This window comes from Etheostoma cragini, chromosome 5 (assembly GCF_013103735.1).
Source record: "Etheostoma cragini isolate CJK2018 chromosome 5, CSU_Ecrag_1.0, whole genome shotgun sequence".
Lineage (NCBI taxonomy): Eukaryota > Metazoa > Chordata > Actinopteri > Perciformes > Percidae > Etheostoma > Etheostoma cragini.
In genome coordinates this window covers 2,455,035-2,482,164 of record NC_048411.1, presented here as the reverse complement: position 1 = coordinate 2,482,164, position 27,130 = coordinate 2,455,035, and the positions used below count along the sequence as shown (strand labels likewise).

General features: G+C 40.0%; 2 protein-coding genes and 1 long non-coding RNA gene across 4 annotated transcripts in view; 1 reads left to right on the top strand and 2 right to left on the bottom strand.

The window, feature by feature from the left end:
• Positions 1–891, top strand: part of arid3c (AT rich interactive domain 3C (BRIGHT-like)) — a 76,710-nt gene extending 75,819 nt beyond the window's left edge. Inside the window, exon 8 of the mRNA XM_034871038.1 lies at positions 495–891. Within this exon, the coding sequence (XP_034726929.1) occupies positions 495–667 (173 nt within the window). The 3' untranslated portion in view covers positions 668–891. The remainder of the gene's footprint in view (positions 1–494) is intronic.
• A 278-nt stretch (positions 892–1,169) lies between these two features.
• On the bottom strand, positions 1,170–6,339 carry LOC117944341. The gene is made up of 3 exons (XR_004656553.1): positions 5,749–6,339; positions 1,313–1,317; positions 1,170–1,180 (listed from the first exon to the last, which is right to left on the bottom strand). It is a non-coding gene; the product is annotated as an uncharacterized LOC117944341 (long non-coding RNA).
• Positions 6,340–18,792: 12,453 nt separating this feature from the next.
• Positions 18,793–27,130, bottom strand: part of pias2 (protein inhibitor of activated STAT, 2) — a 14,380-nt gene continuing 6,042 nt past the window's right edge. For both annotated transcript variants that reach the window (XM_034871039.1, XM_034871040.1), the window contains 7 exons: positions 25,511–25,584; positions 24,457–24,617; positions 24,050–24,183; positions 22,597–22,792; positions 22,235–22,371; positions 22,111–22,148; positions 18,793–21,076 (listed from right to left, as the gene is read on the bottom strand). In XM_034871039.1, coding sequence (XP_034726930.1) covers positions 20,858–21,076; positions 22,111–22,148; positions 22,235–22,371; positions 22,597–22,792; positions 24,050–24,183; positions 24,457–24,617; positions 25,511–25,584 — 959 coding nt within the window. In that variant the 3' untranslated portion in view covers positions 18,793–20,857. The remainder of the gene's footprint in view (positions 21,077–22,110; positions 22,149–22,234; positions 22,372–22,596; positions 22,793–24,049; positions 24,184–24,456; positions 24,618–25,510; positions 25,585–27,130) is intronic.

The window sequence follows — 27,130 nt, the reverse complement described above, 5'->3', positions numbered from 1 at the left end:
TTATGTGCCTGCCTAGTGTGTGTGTGTGTGTGTGTGTGTGTGTGTGTGTGTGTGTGTGTGTGTGTGTGTGTGTGTGTGTGTGTGTGTGTGTGTGTGTGTGTGTGTGTCTTGAGGTAATTACTGCCTATCCGTTTTAACATATGCCCTTTATGTCAGAGAATAAGCCCAGTGGCCCATCACATCATATCTGATTGACACTTACTTTAGTCTGTCTTCATGTTTCTGTTTGTAGATGTCTTTGTTATTATTTTTATCTACAGTATATAAAACTGCAGCCTGAAAAAGTCTTAAAATGTCAAATTCAAATGTACAAAACTAACTGGTTTTGTTCTTTGTGAATATGACATTCACTACCCATTTGGCTGGTGGACGAAAAAGTTACTTGTTGGAAAATGGGCTAGAATACAAAACACCAGTGTCATGGCACTTTAAGAAAGGATGCCATGGACAGTGTGGAGCTTGAGGTTGACTTGGACTTGATGTTTGCTCCTCAGGCGTCCTGTTTGCTCGTCAGTCAGCCATCGCGGCGATGGCGGGACAGCGCGGGAGACACAGCAGCTGTCAGACTCAGGGAAAGAGCAGTCCCATGGAGTTCCAGCCCTCCTGCTCCTCCTCGTCGTCCTCCTCCTCTTCCTCGCTCCACGGACACAGAAACTCCTCCCCCTGAGTTTCCTGTCCCTCCTCCCTCCCCCAGATCCATTCTCTCCTCAAAGACACAAAGCAGTCGGAGAGATGTCCATCGTTGTTTTTCGAGGTGGCTTTTTCTCCATCTACTTGATCCGAGTCCTTGTAGGTCAGCTAACGTCACATTGAAAAGCAGCACATATATTTACAGGTGAGATATCTGTTCCAGTTCCCCTCCCCCCCCACACACACACCCCCCTCTCACTGCTCTGAATCAGCAGTGTGTTACCATCATCTTTTACATCGTCAAAGACGTCTGTTCCGCGTGAAGCACTTCTTCAGGGGCAACCTGGATCCAAGGTTGCCCCAATCCAAACCGAGACTCCCTCTTGCGCATCATTTCAAATCAAAAGAGGAGGCAGCTGAGCAGCTAACCTTCAACAAGACATGACGTTGGATGATGATGTTTAAAGGCTTTATGACAGACCTCAGAAACTCACTGCTTCCAGCTGATACCAAAGAAGAAGACCAGTCTTTCCTGGTTCAACACGTCCAGCTTTCACGCCAATGATCAAACCTGAAGACTAGAGCTAGAACACAAACAGCACGTCCCAAGTGAAAATCCTCATTTGTTCTGTAGAGAGGCTGTGTAGACTGCTTGACCGTATGCTCTCATGTTCCATTGGACAGTTGCTTAATAATGTCTCAACTTATAGCTGACAACATGGCTGGAAAGAGTGATGTATGTGTGCTTCGACGCAAGAACCTTGGAAGTGAGAGTGAAGATTCTAATATGTGGATTTCATTTTTCTTTTTCTCAAACGCAATCAAATCAGTCCACAGACAATTAGCAACTTGTTAAATGGCTAACTACAGTCAGGAGGCCTATGCAACCAAGCAACTAAGAGTTAACACAAACTCTCTATCAACGGGTGACAAACAGTATGTCCCAATCCCATGTGGTAATAGTAATACTATACACATGTACAGTACGTTATCAGGATCAGATTAGTATTACTGTGGAGTATTACACTGGAACACTTCCCTGCCCCAGGCTCACTGTGTGTTAGTTAGTTTTGTACTAATGAAATTAAGCAAATTTGTGCAGGATTTGTAAGCATAATTTCAACGCCACTATGTATTAAAACTACATTTTCACGCAGGCACCCTCTAAAAAACAGGTTTTTTTCATTGGGCTTTTAAGGGTGCACAGTACCAAAAATCATAGTAGTTATAATTAAATGAGTCCAAAGTAAATACACTCAACTCAATATTAAATCCCTTTCAAACACTTCATTGTCACTGTGTATACAACAAGATCACTTTGTGACAGCCCAAGGGTGCGTTAAAAGTGATAAAATACATGTTGCCTGTGCATACCTTAGGCCCCTGTGCAGGTTGCCAGGTCAGCCCCACTATAATACACAGATTACAAGAAATTAAAGACAACATATTCTTAAAAAAAAAAAAAAAATTAAAGAAACTGAAGTAATCAGGGAATCTGACATCAGAACCATTTGACATTTTAAATGGATAGGAAATTTCACCCAAAGATGTATTACTCAGACCGCCAACCACTACTTTGCCACATTTTTCCAGACATGGATGATTGTATTATAAAAACGTGATGCCAGACACCAAAAACTTTTCATTCAGATGGTGTCACCCCCACACAAAGAGGTGTCTGTTGAGAATTTTTGTTAATGCAGTACACAAGTAGGGCACTGGAACACTGGCAGCAAAGACAAATGCATCCTGGGACATAAACACCCCATTCGCTTGGGCACTAATCAGATGTAACTGTGGTTGTGAGTGGAGCAGATCATTCGCTAATCAGTGATGAAATCATCTGCTCAGTAACCAATCACGTCTGTCCAGTTCTGTTGAGAGCGACTGTATCAGGACCTGCAACATGTCCACTAGAAGGATCTCCTGCACTTGGAAGCCATTTACAGGGGAAGGCTGCTCACGACATAGTAAACCCCCCCCCCCCCCCCCCCCCCCCCCCCCCCCCCCCCCCCCCCCCCCCCCCCCCCCCCCCCCCCCCCCCCCCCCCCGCCCCCCAGGTTTTCTTTTGCTGTGATCACCAAATAAATGTCGCTTGATTTTGACATGATCAAACGACCGATCACAGAAGCACACCGTGTTGATCATAACATTTTGTAAGCCGATATCGCAAAATTTTTGAACAGTACTTAGTTTTGAATCAAGCGTAGAATATCTTTCTCAAGACAACAAGAAAATACATGTTCGACATCCTGTCCTCTCTGCTTTTCAAAGAGTGTACAGCGACATCTTAAATTGAAAGTGATGGCAAGCATTTGTTCCGGATTCGATGCTTTCCTCATTCGTTAAAATTAAAATATTGCGATTGACATCATTGCTCCACCGGTTGTGGTTGTGGTCAGAAACACTTACAGAAATCTCTGCAGAGGCGGAGGGCGGTTAAGCTGCAGCGCATGGGATTGCATTGCTTTTTAAAGAAATCTTCTGCAACGCACATTGACTAAAGCCAGCAGGACCACTAACATGTAGGAAATAACAGAGATGTTGTGTTAACATAATAAGACGCATAATAAGCACAAAGCTGATGTGATGGAGTCTTTGGAAGGAATAAATGCAGAGAGTCCTTGCGTGGCGTTGAATGCATTTAAGAGAGAATGGTGACAGGAAAGAGTCGAGCACTTGAGCACGGAGGCAGCAAGTGATCAGACATCCAGAAGGAAGTCACGACAGGAAATTGTCATCAGTCACTCAGAAGTTTTATATTGTGAATAGAATCCAGGTTTTCTTTTTTATTAGTAATGCACTTGTGTCTAACATCATTCATTTCTTCATTTCTCTCTTGTCTTTTATTATCAGCTTTCATAAAGATATCAAATGTTTATTTCTTTATTGTGAAGGGAAATGGGAACCAGATATGTGGGTTTTTATTAAGTCTGTTCAAGCATTTAATTGCAGATTTTATTTATTATGTTTTATATTCAATCCTGCATTCAGCTCCACCACTTTGTTTCCAAACCCTTTTTAAGAGTCTTCTTGAATGCAGATACCTCACAAATATACCTGTATATAGTCATAGTAGTATGAAAACAAGATATACCTCATAAATTTCATTTATTTTTTATTGTACAGCCACCTGAAAACCAATGTTTTACTTCAACAGATCACTGGAGGGTTTTGTTTCATATTTTGTATGATTATACCAAAGAAGGGAATATTTTATTGACACACATCTACCTCATTTGTTATAGACTGTGCCAACAAGCATGTCCACAATCTTAATTGCCAGTGCATTCATGATGTTTCATATCCACGTATTTGTGTGAACACAAAATGCTTTTCAGTCAAAAACAAAAGCAAAGCAAAAGATTAGACTAAAGAATTAAGCAACATGTTTAAAGTGCTTTTTATGTTGGGTGTTGTGCCGGCGCAACAAAACAGCCTTTTGTGGGACAAAGTAGGGACGCTTGTCCAAATCCAATCTGCATGAAAACATGAACATACAGTAAAAAGGAAGACAGCATGTTGAACCAATGAATGGCACAGATTTGGTATATCTGTTCTGTCATCAGTGGAGGCCTGAGGACGGTGGTGTCACTTGGGTCTGGTTTTGTATTTGTTGTGGTATAAATAAGCACATAAATGTCCGTTTTCACAGATAAAGACTGGATGATGCAGTTTGAAACGCTAAGTGGACTTTTGAGCTGAGATTGTTCAGTCACACTGTTAAAGATTAGAGCCCAGCAGACATATCACTGGGCCAATGTATCAGCTCGATATTAACTCATAGCCCAACATATCGGCTGATAAATAACAAAACGTGTCTAAGATACGTTTGATGGAATTTAGAAACAGAGTCTCCATTGGAGAGTTTGTTGGGTTAACTGTCAAACTCTCAACCTTTGACATCAGTATCTACCTCAAACCCTCTCCCACGCGCACACACAAACACACACACACAAACACATATAGACCTTTGACCCTAACATCGTCAGGCCAAAATGTCCACTTGCACAAAATGGATCAACAGTTGTGTGCTTTTTTGGAGTTGCTGTCTTCCTCGCCTGATCTTCTCGTCAAATTGTTCATGCAGATTTTTCACAGTTGTTGATTCAAAATGCTATGACTAGTCCAGTGTCATGATTACAGTGTAACGCTCCAGGCTGATTACTGGTGATGAAGCTAATAATATATTGTGTGACTGTATGTATAGCTGGTGATGTTGAAATTGTGCAAACACAGTCGTGCAGCAGAGGACAATCGTCAGCCAATAAGATGAGCGGACTCCTCAGCTGTCGGTTGAGCCGTCGAAGGTGGTTGTGCTTTATGATTCTCATGTTTACTTGAAATGTGTTGTTTAGCAATCAGACAGTTCTGCAGGTATATACACAGCAACGATCCAAGGAAAGAATCCCCTCTACGTAGACAAACTTGAACACTCAAACAATGAAATCAGCTCAATAGTAATGGACTTGAATGTTTTGCTCTCAAAGCAGCTGGACAGATGTTTATCCAGTCTAAATAGAGTTGCAAAGTGGGAGAAGTTATTTTAGGAATCCAAGGTTCTGGAAGGAAAAGCCCTAATTTACATAAACAATGTTTGGTGACTCACAGTTGGAGCTCTTTAAGGCTTGCCGCACTGCCTCAATGAAGAAGCATAATCAGTTTTCACACTATCCATGAATGCATGTGTGAAGGTGGACATAGAGCAAGTAATGCAAAATTGAACGCATATTATACTGTAAAATGTAATGCAGTTATAGATCCAATAATATAACAAAGAAAGATCTATGAGACCAGGGGGAGACTGTCTATCAGTCTTTATTCCAATAGGACAAAGGTGTCAAACTCAACTTCACTAAGGGCCACACTGGAAAACAGTAATGTTAAAAGTATGCTAGCACACAGCTGACTTACAGCAACCTGTTTTACCCCCTGAACATGCAACGTTTTAAAGCTATGAGTTTTGTGCAATTAAAGTTTGAACTTTTTGGTGCGAGGGGCCAGATCTGGACCTAGGGCCTTGAGTTTGACATGTGTGCATTGGGGGTTAGTGTTTCGCTGTTTGACCAGTAGGTCTTAAAGAGGGATACAAGTGTTTTCCATCCTCTTCTCCACCACCTCCCAGAACAGATCCAGCCTTTCTGATCACTTTGTTTAGCCTGGTTGGGTCGCCGGCTCTGATGCAACTGCCCCAACACACTGCAACTAAGACAATTGTACTTGAAACCACAGACTTGGAAAAGATCTGCAACATCTTGTTGCACACAATTTAAGGATCTGAGTTTTCTCAGGAACAAGAGTCTCCACATATTAGAAATACTGGCAGCTTCTCCCACTTCACAACTCTGTGTCACACTGTTAACGTCCAGAATCTGCAGGATTGTCTTGGGTCCATTCACCTTATTACCATTCGTGATGATGAATGACCTACATGTGTCGCGGCTCTGATCAGAAACCTCCACATTTCAGTCACTCAGACGTTCCCGACATTGAAAAAACAAACTCACTGTGTGGTGGTCTTCTTGGAGGCTTTTAAGGAAAATGTAAAGTGACACACATGATTTATATCAACAGAGAAAGACGTTTAAACTCAAATTCAGTTAGTGAGAGGGAAAGAAAATCAGTGAGTTTGTATTTTTAACATTCCCCCCAAACAAATAATAGAAATTTGAATAACTTAAATGTCCCTGAGATGACTATATAAGATTGTAATGCTTTGTATAATGTGCCTAGTTCAGTGGCCATTCAGGACTGTTTAAATGTTCTACTTCCATAATCCAGGTGCTCCCCAAAGGACAGCCCTGTCTCACAATCTGAAAACAGAGCACCGGCACAGTCTATCCCCCCCCCCCTCCCCCCCCACCCTCCTGTACATACTGTTAAATGATGCCAATACCTGAACACTTCAGATGACTGTGAGGCCGCAGCATTTTCACACGATTTTTAGGTGACAACCAACAGCAGAGCAGACAAGCAAAGAGAAAGTGACAGCTCTGCATGCAGAAAAAAAAAAGAATTGACTTATATAATCAAATAACATGTTGTTTACTCTGTATTATGCTATGCTGGTAGTTTTTAGACACTAATCGCTTTATTAGCTGTGTAGGAAGCTTTAAATGTTTCTTTAATTTCCCTTTCGTTCATCTTGGATAAATCCAGTGCATTATGGGAATTCTGGATTGTGGTGCTCAGGGGTTCAAATTTACAAAAAAAGAGGTGAAAGAGATTTTCCTGTTTTGCCATTTGACTTGTAGCATATTTAGAAATAAAATCATGCTTCTAACTTCAGTGTATCTCTCTCTGTGTCGTTCTTGTTCTTGTCATTAGTTCAAACTGTGTTCCCTGGAGTAAAATATGCACTCTGAGTAGTTACAGTTCCCATTTCTATTTGTCACATGTAATCATAAAAGGTACAATTCCAGGGAGGGGACACTTGGGCAGATTTTGGATCCAATTTGCCCCTCCTGAAAACAGTGCCCAAGGATTGCCAGATCTACAACCAAACTAGCCCAAAGGCCAGTAAAACCAGACCATTACCAGAACTTTAAAAATTGCACAAACCAAACCATATACACTCCTTTTCAATAGCTTTGCTATCAATGCCAAATGTGTTGTATTATCTACAAAGTAACACCAAAAATTGCCAGGGTGTCAGCATCACTAGCAGTTTCCCCTAAACAGTTTATTCACCTACGTCATATCGTGGCCTTGTGAAGTTAGATATAGTATAAACAAACAATAACCCTTTGACATTAAGGGGGGCATAGTTCCTTTCCTGCTTCACCCCATAGTCTACTATCTGCTCTCTTAGTCTTACTGACGTTCAGAAGTAGGTTGTTGTCCTGACAACAGCGGTCAGGTCCTCTACGTTCTTCAGGTTTGCCTCTTCATTGTTGTCTGTAACCAGGCCAACCACAGTGAAAAAGGCTACTGGTAATTTTCTGCAAGGACATTATCCGTAATGGATTTTTTTTTCTTACAGTGTACACAGTTGTGTGTGTACAGTGAGTACTGCAAGAGACTTCTGGGGTTCTCAGGTGTCATGAAAGAGGTATGTCTGCCCCCACACCACCTGGGTCGGTCAAGAAGTCAAGGGTCCACGTGCACAGTGAGGTGTTTAATCCCAGGTTCATAAGTTTTGGGATGAGCCTGGCGGGAACTATGGTGTTAACCACTGAACTGTGGTCAATTTCACATCATTTCTTTTTGGGTGAGATAGGATGTGTGCTGCGGTAGGCGGTATCTGTAATGGGTCCACTGTGATGGGTAGTGAGAAGCAGATGTGATCCTTGAGCAGTTGTTCAAAGCATTTAGGCAGACTGGTTTGGTTTTCTTAGAAGGCTGGAAGGCTGGTGGACTTCTTGAAGCATATGGGTCCGACAGACTGAGCAGACGCGTTCAACATCGTTGTGAAATATAAAGCATTTCATAGGTAAAAAGCATTTTAAAGAATAGAAGGACCTCATTTGTTCTACCAGAGTATGATAATTCAATTCCTAATAATAATAATGATAATAAATAAAATAATAAGGTTGTAAAAAACAAACAACGAGAATTTTAAGCACAACTTATAACATTTAAGGACATTTGCTTTCTTTAAAAGTGATAAGTGGAGAACTGGAATCTCCTTTTCCGCAAACGGAGGCAGCTGAACAAATGCAGTTTGGTTGAGTGCAGCATTAAGCAGGTAAAATGGGGTAAAGATTGGTTAATTAAGGTTGAGAATCCTGATGTAATTAGGAACAGAAAAGATTAGTGGCTGTCGATCGAGCGACGAGGATTTGCAGGTAATACACTTATTATTGGGGCCGGCTGAATGTTACTTTATATTTCTGAATAAACAAAAACAAATTAGGACCAGTCGTCCAATAATGGGTTATCTTGTCAAGGGCTGACAGAAATCCATGCCCCTATAACACAGTGTTAATTTTATGCACCACTGACAAGCCTAGTGCTAATCAATAACACCACTATAAAATAAGGTGAAGCATCAATCTGCGGTGAAGGTGTTGGATGGAGCTGTGAGCAGAACGAGAGAAAAATGTCAGCAGTGTTTTTTGTAGAAATGTACATAATGAAGCCTGTGCAGTGTTTTAAATCCAGAAAGACTGACACAGCAGGAAGAAGCAGTAAGAGCTTGAAGATCTGCAGAGTCCTGTCCTGAAGATGTTGCGAACACTGTTTGACGAGGTACTTTGGAAATGCAATACATTATATATTACTAATTACTGTCATTTAAGAGTAATTACTTCTCTTACAATATCAGTGTCTCTGAATTGTAATGCTTTACACTACTTTTGCATTACTTTTACCAAAATATCCGCAGACGTACTGACAAGTAGATTTCACCACAGGATTGATAAAGTCCAGTCTTTATCCAATTCTATAAATCTAAATTTATTCATTCATGATCTTTTGTATTATTAATCTGAATATGTAATATAACTAAAGTTATAATACAAATAGTGAAGTAAAATGTATCGTACAATAGTAGGACTAGAAGTATAAAGTAGGAGGATATGGAAAACCTTACAATTCTAATTGGATTGAAGTAGACCTGTGGTATAGTTACTTTCTACTGCTGATAAAATCTAATTTTAATATTTAAGTGCAGCAATGTACGATAGTTTCCGACAGGTATATATATCTGCCAGTTGCTCGGACACACTGCTATCCGCGCAAATGTACAATTACCTGCTGGGACACAGATGTTGTCCGTCCCGTTACCTGTTGGGACACAAATGTTGTCCGTATTGTTACCTGTTGGGAGACAGATGTTGTCTGTACCGTTACTTGTTGGGACACAGATGTTGTCCGTCCCGTTACCTGTTGGGACACAGATGTTGTCCGTACCGTCAGCCGAGCTATTAGTAGTAAGACCAACAAGACATGGTCACTTGTTTATGAATCTGTGTATTAATATTGATGGCTGTATTATCTGTGACACTTGATCATCAAGCTTTCACAGATAGTGTTTTTTGATCATCTGACATTCCAGTCCCACAGCAAGATACAAAGCAAAAATTTGACCCATCTTAACATTTTGTGATGCTGAAACTGTAACATTTATGTCTTCCTGACTTGATTACGGCAATGTCCTTTCTTCTGCTCTCCCGTATTGTGTAACTAGAGGCCTTCAGCTTAAACGCTGAAGCCATAATCCTGACAAAAACTAGAAAATATGATCACACACCAGTTCTGGTCTCTTTTTACTAGCTCCCAGTGCTAATATGTAAGGCCCTGCATGGACTCGCACCACCTTACTCATCTGAGCTTTTTCCATCATATACACCGGCACGCTCTCTCCGCTCCCTTGATACTGGTCTCCTGGTCATTCCCCTAGTAAACTAAAAACCAGTTGGTTATAGAGCTTTCTCCTACCATGCCCTTTATCTGTGGAGCTCACTGTTTTACATTTTGAAATCTAGATTGAAAACCCACCCCTGCATATTCACAAAGCGTCAGAGTTATATATCCAATTCCCACAGGAATAAAGGAACTGTCATATCTGAACGTCTTTGTCAGACTTTAACTGCTTCCGTTTTTTTAGTAATAACTGATCAATACGAAACGCAGAGGAGAAACGCCTCTCCTATCTGCTCTCTCAGTGGCCATTGATCTGGTGATGACCTTTGACCTGGCAGGTGGACTCCTTTCTGAAAAAAAAGACCTCGTCCGTCAGGGGGAGAGGGGGGGAATTTGCATTGGTAATCTGAAAGTCTGGATGTTGCTCCGTCGATACCAGTTGACAACTACTTCACACACCTGCAGATACACAGCTTCTTATGCGTGTCTTAGCCTAGCTTAGCACAATCACTGGAGGCAACTGTTAATGGAGGCTGTAACATATTCATAAAAAATTAACTGCATTGCTATTAGACAAAATTAACTTTTAGCTCAGCTTTAGATCCACCTGGAACATTCAACTCCTTCTCATGGTCATCATCAGAAAATAGAGTTTTCTCAGTTGTCATTGAGAGAGATACTCCATGTTCTATAGCATATCTGCTCGTAAAGGCCATGAGATTTGGTGGGAAGTGCCAGAAAAAAGTAAATAGTGCATACTGACAAGTAAAAACTGTTTGTAGAGAGAAAAGGGTTCAGAGGAGGTTTTGTGTCCAAGGCTTTCCTATAATCCGCATGTGTCATACTTAAGGCCCGCAGGCCAAATCTGGCCCCTCATAATCTATAATCAATTTAGGTTCAAAATCATTTTTATACTGCCTAGATTTGCACCAAACCAATGCAACGGGAAAATGTTTGCAATTGCAATAATGCATCACTCAAAGCCAGATTTGGCAAATTTGCTGACTTTGGGACTCCGAAATTCCCACACAACCAGGCAGTGTGCATGGTCAGGCCTACTTTTGAATCTTGATGGGGTTTTAACCCCACAACCTTAACTTCCAGGCACCTAACCTTAACCCTAACCCTAACCATTACCTAATCCTGGTCTGTCCACAGTCTCTCTGGGGTTCACTGTAGTGGCTGAGACCAGACACATTTTTTTAATGGGACAGTGTTTCACTGACCTCCTCTGGTTGGAAGTGTGTTGCACCCACAGTGATAATGGTTGTGTTTTCTGGTTGAAGTCTCCTTCGTTGGATCTATGACCACACCCAACAGCAACGCCATGGCGTACCAACAACTCCTGTTCACATCTAGATCACTCCACAGAGAGAATTTCAACCATGGGATTTGAGTTAAAAAAAGATTTCCTTTGTCTTCCCGTCAACCATCTTACTTGTTGATCTCCCGTGGTTAACTAGAAAAAAAAAATTGTACACTTTTTTCAAGGTTTTGGATGCTTTTTTGGCATTTTTTCCACTACCAGCACTAACATCAAATTATTACCGCTAGTTTTGCACTTTATTATCAACATAATAACGACACCTGGACTCAGTTGAGACCAAAAGCCATATTTGGCAATACCAGTGGCCAAGGCCAAGACAAGTAGTAGTCCAAATACTGGCGAGTCTGAGACAAGTCCGAGATCTTGCGTCCGGACTCGAGTACTACAGCCCTGCTGTGTGCACGTGTCAACAAATGAGGACAAATGCAGCCCAGAATGACTCAAATTGATAACACAAATAGCCCATAAAAAAATTACATAATCATTTTACAGTTTTTTTGTTGCCGCAAAATCCCAGTGTTTCTTTGTGGCCCGGCACTGGACAGACTGCATTATTCTACAGATGCCACTTTTATACAGTAGCCTCATTCACACTTATCCCAGTAGGATGTAGGACATTTTTGTATTTGTTGGAATGAACAACCTGCTAAGCTGGGTCAAACACATCCTTGATATATTTGTACACTGGGCACACTGAGATTAACGTGATTTAACTGTTTAAATGGCAAAATGTCCTTCAGGGAGACTGGTGAAACATCCTCTTACAACAACATTTCAAGTTCTTTGTTTTCCTTAATTACCTTCATGGAATCTCAGACTTCCCCTGGTTGTCTGTGTGTTGCAAACACAACACTGTTGGATTCTCACACTACGAATCACAGTCTGAATTGATTCCTGTAATGGACACTATAGCCTACAAACTGTGTGAGGGATGCAATTACAGTGCAGTACAGAACACCGGTCCTCACATACCTGATTAAAAAGACAATCAAAAAAACATATATGCACAAAGTACAACCACACTGCGCTACACGATGAGTGTAATATTGGCTAAGTGGTTTTAATCCTAATAGATGATTCAGGGGGCTGTGTGGAGGACGCCGGCTGACAGGCTAACCAGGCTCCCAGAGGACCAGCTCCTACAGCCGGTAGAAAGCTAACAAGCCTCCCAGCCACCCTCAAGGAAAGCAACAGTTGCTGTTCATTCCAACAATAATTGGGATCTTGCCTCCGTCTGCCATCCACTGCCAGTTAGACTCAACACAAAGGCTCACTGTCCCGGCCTCCGTCCGTGTGTAACGTCTCCTGCTTCTGTCCAGAAGCAGGAGAATGTAATATAATTTTAGAGACGCTTTTGTTGTTGGGCATTTTTGTTATAGGACTTTGCTGTAGGGTTCAGGTGGGCTTTATGGGGTCCAAAAACCATGAAAACAGTATACTTTTGGGCTCCCAACAGCTTTGTGGGGCCAAAATGCTGGACTACACAACTTTAAAGTGTGGTTTGAGGGTTTAGACTTGCTTTTAGGGTTAGAATTAGGTTATGGATAGGGTGAGAATAATGGTTAAGGTCAGGCATTTAGTTGTGATGGTGAATATTAAGGTAAGGGGCTAGGAAATGCATTATGTAAATGACAGGTCCCCACAAAGATAGTGACACGCCCTGTGTGTGTGTGTGTGTTTGCTTAATTTGGATCCCCATTAGCTTTAGCATAAGCTAAAAGCTCTTCTTCCTGTGGTCCTTCAACCTGTTCTTGTGACAGTACTCTTTATGACATCACATGACACACACAGACATCCCAACATTTGAAAATACAAAGCATAGTTAAATCTTACAGTTCACGCAAGTAATACAAAAAATTAAATAAAGACATGTGTGTGTGTGTGTGTGTGTGTGTGTTTGTGTCAGTTTAGACTTTAAAAAAAAAACTTGGTAGAGGTAGAAAAGTTGGCATATCAAAAAACTCAAAGCTGACCTTCTGTACATAAGCATTTTCAGACCAAACTTCAGTAATTAATCGATTAATTCATCAATTTAAATTCCCCAGCCTCTCTGTCTGCATGAGCCTTTCCACACCAAATTCGGAAACCTTTATATTTCGTGTGAAGACTTTTTTGCTCATACCATAAACAGATTTTCTCCAACGTCAATGTCATTCTGTTCATACTGTCACAAAACTACATGGATATTAATCCATAAGGTCCTCTTTGACAGACAAAGATTATAAAGATAATGAAACTGAAAAGGACATCTGGGGAAGTGTAAAAGACACATGTGTATATCCAAGTGCATTAGCTGATGTTATGGGACATGATCCTTAGAAATGATGTTGTGAAAGGTATATTATATAACCTGACCATATATGATAAGTGATAGCATTACATCACAGATATGTACTAGATAGATAGATAGATAGATAGATAGATAGATAGATAGATAGATAGATAGATAGATAGATAGATAGATAGATAGATAGATAGATAGATCCCAATAAAATGGAAAATTACAGTGTTGAGGCAGCAAAATCAGTCACACAGCAAAGAATATAAATGTAAATGAAATATTAGATACAATATATACGCTTACATATTATCATCAATATAACAATGTATCAACAGCTGCTCCAGCCCCTGGGGCCTCCCACAGTCACGCAGGCCCTGACACAAATCACATCAGTGTTAGACATATTAAAGGGAAACTGGGTGTTGTTTTGTGGTGCGTGCTGTTTGACAGCCAGCGGACAAATACCTGCGGATGGCACTGATCTAACCTCAACCTCAACCTCGACCCGGTCCACGTCTGATCGTCCAAACTGATTTCCCGAGTTGACTTTTCCCCCATTTGTTTGCCTCCGTTTTCCCCATATTCCCTCCCCTGCAGTCCCTCTCTGGTTGTCATCTGAGCTGCCATGTTGAGTGAACGATGATTAATTTGGCTTTCTGGCCCTCGGACCATTTCACCGAGATTAAGAAACAGCAGCACAGTTGACAGCAGGTCATTGTGGGTGTATATATATATATATATATATATATATATATATATATATATATATATATATATATATATATATATAGTCTTACATTTCCTCTCAGATTTCAGGCCTCACTGACATCAGGAAAAGAATCAAGTTTACAAGTTCAAAAATTATTGATTATTTTCTTCAAACAAGCGGTTCATTTGTGGGTGGCAAGCAAAGTCAACCCAAGAGGACTTTGACCTCAGAGAAAGAAGGATCAAGTGTGTGTTGTTTCCTCTGTAGGAACATTAATATAGAAAAAGTAGACCTTTAAAAGTGAAGTGGACATAAAACACCGCCCCGACGTTTGATGGACGGAGGAAACAGGATGCTGGTGGGGAGCGTAACGTATTGGCTGAAAGGAATCTTTGGGGATACAGTGATTGGTAGGCCATGACGCTGGGTAGTGTTTGGGATTCTAAATATGGGTTATTAATGCAGATGATGAATGTAAATGGACTGTTCTTATATATCTTATATCTGAGAAAACTCAGATTGGACAGATAGTCTAGCTAGCTGTCTGGATTTACCCTGCAGAGATCTGAGAACCAGGTAACCATAGTCCTTAGAAATCCACCAGAGGTTAGAACACAGAGACAGAGACAGAGACAGAGACAGAGGAAGGGGACGGACATCAGCAAAAATACATAAAAATGTTCAACAATTCAATGCTGTGTATGAGATAACTATCTCATCTACTTGCACATTGGTCACTTCACATTTATGTAAATATGTAAGTATATTCATATACATGTACATGCAGTATACATATAATTATATTAATTTAACCACTTAAAACCATGCATATCCACACTCCTTATGTTTCTTGTGCAACTGTAACACAGAATTTTCCTTTGGGGATCAATAAAGTATTTCTGATTCTAAACTGATTTAATATTATACACATTTTATTTGGTTATACACACTTTGTATGTAGATTGTACATTTTATTCTACACTTGTATCTACAGGTCCATTCTTTCATTCCTCTAAGTATATTTCTCAGTTGTTAGGGTTGCTGGCATTTTTATCTTTGATATCTTATTTTATTTTATGTTCTGTGTGTGTGTGTGTGTGTGTGTGTGTGTGTGTGTGTCTGTAACTTGCTGCAGTAACAGAGTAACATTACCACTTTGGGATTAATTAAGTCTAGCTTTCTCACATGAAGTCAACTCTAACACTTCATGTAAATGGACTGTATTTAAATGGTGCTTTTCTAGTCTTAATGACTACCCAAGGACACTTGGACATGGGACTTCAGGGGCCATGTCCAAGGACCAGTTTAGATTAGGACTAAACTGTTTCAAAAATAACAGAAAAAAGTAACACTGAAAAGTAACGTTAATGGAGAAATGTTGGAAACATTCAGCTTGTGTCCAAGTAGTATTAGCCTAGACTAGTAGTAGTATGACTGCTAACAGAACTAGCCCAAATGTTGACAGTTCAAGTGGATGGAGGAATGTATTTTATGTAATGAATTATTCATTTGGACCACATTTGGAATTGACGTTAATCTGACAGTTCTGATGGGAACCACTGCTCTGGTCTTTGTCACTTCATGAGGTTGTACCGCCTTCCTGTGGAAGAGGAGAGGAAATGTTCCTGCCTCCACATGAAGGAAAATGTGAAGCAGTCTGGTCAGCCCCAACATGACGTCTACTTAAGTATGTGGTCATAGCAGCGTCCTAAAACAAAAGAAAAAGAATTCCAAAGTAAATGTAGCTTTAATTGGTTGTAGTGAGGCTCAAACCAACATATTTGACTTCTCTATCGATACGATATTGGCCATGGTTTATATTTATCATAATCAGAAATACTTTATTGATCCCCCAAGGGAAATTCTGTAAGAGTTGCAAGCGTATATAAATATCTGAGTAGAAATATGAATAAAGAAACATAAGGAGTGTGGATATGCATGGTATTTACATAGTTAAAGGAATTTCCACCGCTAAAGGTAAAAGTCATTGACTTCCTCCAACTCCCCCACTTCATACTATACGCTATAGAACCATATTACAGGCTGTATAAACAGAGCGTGCACACACACACACACAAAACTGGATGACAGACATTGAAGTTGCTTGTATGTCCTCCTATGTCCTTATCTAACCTATCTCTATATTCACTAAACCCATGTCTCGCCTGGGACTCACAGGAGGCTGATGTGTAGCCTACTTATGTAACTTTAAAATTACATATTTCCCCTGCTCTTTCACAGAGCTTAATATAAAGCCACACACACTTGCACACACACACAGCTCCTAAAGCGTTGGATTACTCTCTGATACACATAAGAAGGCAAACACTAATTTCTGAAAATGCACACTATTGTCTTACATTGAACACTTAAAACATGGAATTCTTCGCCACTGTTATTGATTAAATTAAAATAGTGATCAATGTTTAAAAAGTAATTTTAAAAAGATTTTTGGAGCATCATATTCGTGGAATGCAATGCAATATTTATCTATTTTGAATGGGATAAATGGTACCCATTTGTGTGTGTGTGTGTGTGTGTGTGTGTGTGTGTGTGTGGGGGGGGATTGTGTCTACATGACGTGTTTTTAACGGGTATGGACTGTCCTGCTATGAATGCTTTGCACCAAATTCCCAACAACTTAGCTGCATGGCAATAAAGGATATCTATCTTGATATTTTATGTTGGGATTTTTTTTTTATGTAGACTAATACTACAAGAACTACAATATTAAAATCTGAAGCATTATGAACAGTTTCAGAGAGGTATTAGCCGACTATCTGGAGCTGCTGATTTCTTGTAAATTAACTTCAAACACACATCTGAAAGGATGTTACACATTTGTTTTTCTTTTTTTTCCAGTGTGCAAAAACTTTCAAATCAAATTCCATTCATCTTGTGCACTTGCTACTGTGTAACTATATGAAATATATGATATCTATCTATGATGTACCTCCTCCACCAGCAGATTACTGTTCCTTCACAAGTTTGGTTTGCTTTGTGTTACCATTTCAGCCAATTCTCTGTTACTTCACCCCTATTTATATAGTTATATTATAGATATACTGAGACATTAAAGTTTTATAAAGTAGAATCACTGATTGTTTTCAGTTCCTACTTCAATTAAAGTAGGAATGAGTTTTTGTGTGTTTCACTTTGATTGAAGATCTTGTTTTATTCCTCTTCAGAGGTATTCCTAGAGCGACAGATTTTAACTGAATAAAAAAGAAAACTTTTTATAATAAAAAACACCCACACATGGTACCACAATTTAAAATGCTGCAAGTTTACAGATACAGGAAAACAAAGAGAATTTTGTAATAAACCATCCTATTATAAAGCTCGTGAATCTGCAGCAAACAACAAAGGAGTACTGTTCTCCGAGTCTGTTAACACGGTGTCACAAGAGAAAGTGAGCTGGGTTGTCTTTCAAAGTCCATAAAGTGTGAAGAGTACAAAATAAAGAAATATCCACATCAGCAACATCTGCCCGCAGGTGAATAGAAACAGAGTCAAAAGTCTAATTAGTAATTTCACAAAACACTGACCTCTATACCAACACCAACGATGGGTTTCTTCTATCTGATGTTGTTGAATTTGCACATTTTTACTTCAAAGGATGGTTCACCAAAACTACAAAAATCCTATTTACTATCCTCCCACCAACACTACATGCAGATATAGGGTTAGGGTTTTAGGATGTCTGCCTCTACCCCAGAACAATGAAAGAGAATGGGATTCTGCTGACTGTTTCCAGCGATCTGATCAAGATTGTCTCCAGTCTCTGAATTTATCCACACTGACAGGGAAACTGCTTCTGGAAAAACCTGTTGAGTTTTTGCAATGTCATTTGGCTGATATCAGTGTGACTTAAATCTAGACGTCCCAAAACCAGTTCAAATAAACCAAAACTGCCCGCCTAACTGGATACAACTAAGTAATTTTCTTGTAATTTGGGTGAACTGTTGTCACAGCCTTAACATGGCAACTTGAAACTGACATTTGCGTGATTGGATTAAACAGATGACGTACAGTTCAAATGTTATACATTAGCCTGACCTTTACATCACCATCTGTATTTCAGTTAGGGATCCTAACCGTTGTTTCTATGCACCGGTACTTTAATTCACTCAGTCCAAGCCCAGAAAAGTGGAGTGTAGGTCCCTGAGATTGAGCATCCTCCTGATGGTCAGTCCACATGCACAGCAATACACAGGGATACAGTAGCTGCCCTCTTTCTTTATGTTACTGGGCGGTGTCAACTTTGAGAAGGGACACATTCATGTACATCTATCCCAAACTAACACACAGCATCATCAACATACAACAAAGTCCAGATATAGCAGAGGCCAGTGCTCAGAGTAATTACAGAGTTGACTTTTAAATATTAACTGAAGAGATCATCATTTAACTTTTGGCAGCATGAACTTTTTGAGATATTATGCACCAACTTAGAGGCAAACAATGTCTTTCCTCTACATTATGTTAGAATTCACTGAACCGTCTCAAGCTTGTCTAACTTAAAAGTTTTATTTTTGAAGCGGAGCTGCTCGGGAATGCAAAATTATTTCAGTATACACAGATAATAAAGTAGATTTTTGTGAGAGTCAAAACTGATGAACCCAAATAAACAGTATAACATTTTGGGAAACACACTTGTTGATATTCTTTGTGAGCATAAGGTGAGAAAATTAATATTAATCTCATGTCTGTTTTAGGCACAGAGCTGGAGTCAGGACGTGATTAGCCTAGCTTAGCATGAAGACCGGACCGAGGAGGAGACAGCTAGCTCGGGGCAAACACAAACTGTTGTACATATGACATTTATGTTATGAGCACACAAATGGGACCTACTGATCAGTGAGCATCAGAGGTGTCAGTAGGACAGAGCCACGTTAAATGTCCAGCCATGCTAAGCGAGGCTAATCCTGCCCTGAGTCCAGGTCTGTCTGTGATATCAATCTGGCGATCTCAATCACTGAAATTGAGCCTAATCGCCTGAGTTTTGAACTATTGCTTTAAGTATATTTCTCCTACAGAACAAAAATCCTGTTAAACCGACCATACATAAAAATAATTAAATTAAAAGGGATCCGATTTAGGGTCCAGAGCAGAGCAGTGCATTCTAGCCTAGCTTAGCTTTCGTGGAGTATCTGAACTAAATTTACAACTTTATTTTACCTAAAAAGTTCAATTATTATTGCTCTAACTAAATGACAAAAGGAACATTTTACATTGGTTTGCCATGAAAGCAGCCCTGTAATCTGACTGACAGCTGTTAGAACCAACAACAAAAACCATCACAATTACTGACCCGCCTCCCAATTACTGACCTGTATGTTTATCAGTCTCTCATTTAACTGTTAGTTTGCTTGCTGGCTGCTGTGTGAAACAAAGTCTTGCTGAGAGCAGTGAGCTGGCGCTCGTCTTCCATCCCTCCTGACTCTGCTCCGGGCTAACCAGGCCAGGACAGGCTGAAGTCAGTCACATGTATGTTTAAAGAAACAAAATCGGTAGAAATGAGCAGTTCACTGCTCTAAATATTTCCAACATGGGGACAACTGGGTGATAAAAAAAGCGTAACATACATTTATCTTTCTGCCAGGAAATCCTCTACAGAGCTGAGCATGGAAGGGCTATGGTAATATTTCTACACCTAGATATGGGTGGCCAAAGGACTAGCTGCTCATGTCAGACTGATACTGTATGATGGCTAATACTAATAAAAGTTCCCAGGCAATATTTATTATATAAAGACTAAAATAAAATAACTCCTCATAATGTAAAAGGAATGCCAGGTCCACTGATTCCACTGGCACACAATGACAGTGCTGACTTAATGAGTGGTGGGTAAAGTGAGGGAAAGACATCTAGCAACCGGAGGGATACAGAGACTAGCCCAAGGTTAAACACTGGGCAAATGTTGGACTTAAACCAGACTAAAACAATGGAGAAATATTGGACTAAACCAATGCTATAACAACAGGGGAATATTGCACTAAACAATTATGTTTCAGTTAAATAAACGGTTTGCTGTTTTATTGGGGCTCCAGGGAATATTGGACTTAACCAAGGCTAAAACAACAGTGAATATTGGACTATACCAAGGCTGAAAAAAAAGCGAATATTGGACTAAACCGAGGCTAAAACAACAGTTGTATTGGACTATATCAAGGCTGAAAAAAACAGGTAGTATTGAACTAAACCAAGGCAAAATCCTTCCCATTGTTTAGATCTAACATGATTCAGGTTATTTTGAAAGCATACGATCATATTTCCAAATTAGAATCTGAAAGAAATGTTAAAGTCAAGAGTACTTCAAGAGAAATGACAATACACTGACACACAATATTGTCCTTGGGCATCAAACCATTTATCATCCTACTATAGCAGATAGGATGCCAACCCCATTTCAGGTTAAAAAAAAACCAAGGGCAAAAATAAACATGCCTGGATACAGTTTTTAACAGGATGAAAATGCCCAGGCCATCAAAGAAGTCATGTATTCCAATCTGGGTGCTCTTGTGTAAAACATGGCATGTACACGTAGTCCGCACTAAAAAGGCCAAGAAAACCGGCCTGAAAAGGTCCAGTGAGACGTGGCTCAGTCTAGTGAAATGATATCTGATATGCCACTGTTCACCCCTCCTCCAGCCCCCCCTCCCCCTGTGATGACCCGGGTCTCGTGGAGGGAGCTGGCGGCGTGGCTGCTGGTGTCGTAGTGGCTGCTGGAGGAGGACACCAGGGATGAGCTGGTGCTGGCTGCGGCCGCACTCTGCATGCTGCTCGTCAGGTTGTCCAGAAACATCTGTGGCCGGTAATGCTGAGCAGGAAAGATGAGTTGATCAGGATCAACATCGTTAAAGTCCACTGGAATGTCTAAACCCTTCAGTATTATTATTTAGTAAAAACTGTTGCAATACAACTTCTCCAATCCAATGTAAGGTTTCTACAATCTCTATTCCTTCATTTTCAGGGGTATAAAGATTCCCCGTTACAAATTTGTTTTTGGTTGTGTTATTATTATTATTATTATTCACAGAGTCAGATACGATTTCATTGATACACGGACCCCTGCATCGGTCTACATGGACCAAGATCCGGCCGATGGCCCGGTTCTTATGTTACCGATTGGTTGACTGAAGCTTTGCTGTCATTTCAACCAAGCTGCTGTGCAATTCTGTTGATAGAGAGGTTTAGAGAGGTTTCATTTTTGGAGTTAGCGGTGAGGAATACATCGTGGATATTATAAATTGTACTACCTGTGGTCTGTGATTCATCCATCCATGTGTATGATCATAAAACATGTGGGCAGACTGGTACAAATATGTATAGATATGTATTTGGCTGGTAAGTTTATATTGATGTTAATATGTTCTAAGATGTTAAGTTAGTAGTAATTTGTCTTGGGCGTAGTGCTATAATCTGTTAGAATACAAACATGTAACAGAGAAACCATTCTAAAATCAACATGAAATCAACTTAAACATCTTAGGAAATGATAGGACACATGACTGCACAGACAATACTACCTATGAAAAAGTGACCGTAAGAATTAAAGTGCTAAGTGAAAAAAGTGCTGGTGTGTTTATTGCACTTGTTATGAGTATTTTTAAAGGTCTTACAAATATGCTCCTTATAAAACAGTTGCAAAGGTGATTTTGTAAGTATTTTTAAACCAGTATTGTTTATATCCATGTTAACCAGCTTGCATTGTACTTTGTTTGAACAAATGAGGTAAGCCTACAATGTCTAAGCAGCAGTTGGGTGCTATTCTGTTAGGATTCCTGGGTTGAGAAGATGAGACAAATCTTGCATAACGCAGCTTTTAAAAGTAGAAAACTGTAACAAACGTACCTGAGGATCTGCTTGAATTAAGGAAAACAAATCCATACCTATAGGTAGCAGGGAAAAAAACTAGATTATTAACAGTTTGTGAACAAGTGATAGTGCTCACAGTCCCCCCTGTCCACTGACTCACTCTGCATTTCTGTTGGGATGGTGGCTAGGGTGGATGGGTGGAAGGGGACTGCATAGTCGGCGAGCGTAGAGGTCAGATACGACGGATCCAGGGCCTGGACGTTTGGCACGCGCACAGTAGGCTGGTAGGTCAACACCCTGAGAGAAAACCGCAAGCTTTCACTAACAGTGGGCTCCAGATCTCATCTGGCCAAAAAAACAGCAAACACTGAATGTCTACTGTCCAGCTTTGTCACATAAGTCACTGGATGGAAAAAGTAAAACAGAAAACTGACCACTGTACTGTAGATTTTTCTTTAGGGTGGAGGCTGGTGCACCCAGTTCTGTCTATGGTTCTAGTAAACAACAGAGACGCCTGCTCACCCCTTTGCATGCATCTCCTCGCTCTTGGAAATGTAAATGCAGCGTTTCTTCAGTGGAGGGTCTGTGTCCTCTTCATCAGAGGAGGAGGAGGAGGAAGAGGAGCTTTCAATAGTCAGGTCAATCACATCCGCCTTCTTGGTGGAGCTGGGCTCCGTAGAGTTGACGACCACTGAAGACTGGCGTAAAGGAGCTGAGGCTAAAAGACAAAAGGTTCCAGGTTTAGGCTGGTATTATTCTAGATTTGTCTTGTTTTCAACAAATCCTGTAAAAGACCAAAACAAACAATATGCCATAAGAAATATAAAAGGCTCAGTAATTTCCTAAAACAACTGGTACCATAGTTTGGACAAACTGAACTTTATCAATAACAGTTTTACAGTGTGTGTTCATGGGAATGTCAGACGGTTCCACAGCGTGGCTCATTGATATGTTCTTATGTTAAATCTGGCTGTGATACACAAACCCTTTCAAACCCTGCCCAGGTGTCAAGATGATGTACTTACTCTGCCTGGAGACCTATGGAAGAGAACATCGTGCACCCCCACAGATTTCCAAGACCTGTTTTATTCCAACATTCCACTAAAACCATGAAAGGAACATTTTGGTTCAGTTATAACTAAAGTAATTTCCACTTAAATATGAAATAACTGGCATGTCTAATAGTAATAAAAATAATTTGCAGATAAAGAAAGCTCCACATTATTTGATTATACAAAGATGGCTTCTCAACTTAATAGACCCAAATGCAGAACCCTGGGTTGCCAACCAGTACCAGTACCAACATCACACTGGAAACACGCTACCCCTCCATTTAAATCCTTAATGTAATTGATATTAATGTTCCCCAGGTCCAGGGTGGAGGGGGACATTATCAGACTCGCTCTGCTGTCTGGCTATTGCTTCATGTTCCACAAGCTCAATCTGAACTTGAAAAAAAAAAAAAAAGGTCTTTACTTTTAGTGCACCCGACTCCTGGACAAATTCCAAAATGTTCCTAAAATCAACTCAACCGTGCCACTTGGACAATTTAGAATTCTGGTTCTGTAATCACTTCTACAGTTGTACTTTCTTTTACATCCTTTTTATTATATATAATTTATCAAATATTATTCCAATTCTGAAGTTTTTTTTGTCTTTCCATTGTACTTTTACTCTGTTGTTCTGTATTTGTCTTTCTAATCTGACTCAATGACATTTAAAATGAGGGTGAGTGTTTAAGGGATAAGGGAAGGGTGAGGCGGATATTACTCTTTTTCTTGCTTCAAATTTATTTTGAATTTTGTTGTTTTATTCATTTTTTTCATGTAGTAGGTTGTTAGTGTCATATTAATAACTGCGTGTAAATTTGTGGATGTACTTTATTGGGGATCCAGTAATTTGTAACATCACCTTATATAATGTGATGTACTGAATACCAATAAAGAATGTATCACAAAAAATATCATGTACTTACTCTCAACTTTTGGAATTGACTGAGAGGGGACTTTGACTGACTCTTTCTTTGGTCTCATGGGACACCAGGTCCCATCCTCCTGGAACTTGATTTCATCCACATCGGAGCAGTCATTCAGGATCTCCAAGAATAAACTAAACAAAGATCATATATTTACATCAACAGTTTACAATAATAATTTGACACTAAATGGTCAAAAAAGCAGATTTGATGCTGGTGGATTTGTTTGGCCCTGAACCTGTAATGTACCTCTGATACATTCTAAATTTCACATTTGCCTGGTGCTATGTCCTGATGAGCTCTTTCAAATTGGCTTATGAGAACCACCAGACTAAATGTACAACTGCCTTAGCAAGAGCAGCAGTAGATCTTTCTTCATGTGAAGTGGTGGAATTAGTTGAACTAACCCATCAATAATGAGACTCTCGTATGCAGCCTTCTTGTCACACACAGGACAGATCCACGTGGGTTTCTTCTCATTCATCTGCAGGTAGAGGGCAGCGTCGAAACACTGCAGATGAGAGCAGGTCACCGCCCGGCATGGCACCGTCAGGCGCATCTTACCCAACTGGAAGGAAAAACACACTGAGGTCAGTCAAAACTCATTTATGAAAAACAAGGTTGGTTCCTTGTGCAAAGTCATAGGGTTATACTTCATACAAAGTCTTACAGACAAGCACATAGTTAACACAAATGTCAGAGAAACAGTGTCTTCCTGGAAGATGAGGCACTGCTCTTATGCTATAACATTATAGATAAGCAGATATTGTAGAAAATTGTCACCAATTTGCCTGCAGAGCTACCATTACAGTCAGCGGCAGCCTAAACCTCCACCAATAAGGGGTAGGTATCGTATACAGGTTCTGGTCAGTACTGAATTATTGAGACATATCTAAAAATATATTATATTTAATAATATAATATATATGCTATATTTGTAGAAATGGCTCCTCATTCATATATACAGAAAAATCTGAAAACAATTTAAATTTTGTCAGCAATAAAGTAAAAACAAAATAACTTAATATATATAGCATAAGTACATATTTGCATGTATTTATTTTATTTTTTAAGTAAATTATTGAACAAATAAGGTGAGTACAGGGGATCAACAGCTTACAGGATTTGTGGGTTCTTGCACAAAATCGTAACAAAACTGTGAAGTTGTTGTACAGAAACGTAATTATTACATCATAACAGCTAAAACCAGTGGAACATGACTTCTGGTGTGAGTGTTTACTTATTTTAAGTTTAAGTTCCTTTTACATGTGAAGGTTTGTTATGTATTTCAATGCTTCAGACTTTAGCAACCCCCAGTGGTATTTTAAGGGAGAAATTGTGTCAGAAAGCTGCAGAAAGCCGATGCATTGATTACTTTCTCATTTCTTTACAAACTATAATTTGTGCCGTCCAAATAATTGCTGGAATCACATAAACATTGTCGACAGATGCTTCATTTACCGGGCACATGAGTGAGACGCGAAGGCTTGTTGTAGCAATCTCACTGTCTGGATCTGCTGTCAGCTTCTCTTTAACTGGAAAACAGAGGAGCAAAGGGTAACAAACAGAAACAAAAGCATTATTTTCAAAAAGGTATAAAATAAATGAAAACCAAATATTAAAAGAAACCTCCAGTTCCATAAACCTGACATCACCAAGGTCCCACTCCTCACTGGCTTTCAACAAATGTAAAGTGTTGATTTCTGCGTCATGATTAAAATTGGTTTGAGAACCATTTTCTTAAGGTCTCGGGTGCCGGTGGTATCAGGTCTGCTCTTCATAGAATGGACAGGTCAATTTGAGGTATGGGTAGCGCAGCTTTACTCACCAAGGGTTGCAGATAATGGACAGCCTGCTACGCCCCAAAACTGCTACAACACCTTATTTGTTACTATAATTGCCACTGTTAATCATACCCACTGCTATGATTATTATGAATCATATTTCTTTATACCTGTATCAATGTCTCTGTGTCCCAACCAGCATCGACAGATGGCTGCCCACCAAGAGCCTGGGTCTGTACAAGTTTTTCTTCCCCCCAGACTGATCTCATGAAGTGGCGTATGTATGACACGCCAAATGGTGTGACATCATGGGCGAGATATCAAGGTGCATACTCGCTTTTTAGCGTGTATACCAACGCCGTTTAGCCTCCCACGACTAACATTACTTTGCGATTGCGTGTGAATTGACGTCGTAACGAGTAGTATGAAACGTAATCCACGTAGGGAGGTTGGTTTGGGGGGGTGGAACAAAGAACTTTCACCCAGGAGACCATGTAACCCTGTTCTTCTTTTCCTAAACTCAACGTTAGCATTCATCTCAATTACAAGTGGCGTGCATGTGTACACCCGCTGTATACAGCATATTTATATATATATATATATATATATATATATATATATATACACACACACACAGAGAGCTCAAACTGCGTACAGATAACACGCCCCTAGGCTTAAGAAAGTTGCCGTGTATATTTGCGCAAAGTCATGATGTCCCCATTGTGCATCAAATGCTATCTCTTTGGGGTGGGGGATTGTCGGGTCTTTCTAAATAATAAAGTGTAGTCAAGACCTACTCTATCTGTAAAGTATCTTAAAATAACTTGTTATGATTGGATACTATAAAAAGAAATAGAAGTAACCAGGTGACAGTCCGCTTTCTGCACTAAGCTGATTTCCCAAGTAGCAGCTGAATATTTTTTTTTCTTTACACATGCAACAGGGGTTCTCCTTCACTTTTTACATGGGAGTTTGAACCTGACAAAGCTGTCGGACATGGACACGTGTCGCTGGGACAACACCCGTGTGAGCACAACTCTAACCCTAACAAACCACTAGCCTCTAGAGGTCTGAGTAAGTCGGTTTCCGTTGCTGAACATCTCACCATTTGTAAAATTCCAACAAATTCTCTCAAACACATGCAACAAAATGTCCTTAGTGTATAGATTTAGATAAAGAAGTAAGGAATGCACAGACGAGCAGTTGATTGCTGATCTGCATGTGTATATACACTCACCGGCCACTTTATTAGGTACCCCATGCTAGTAACGGGTTGGACCCCCTTTTGCCTTCAGAA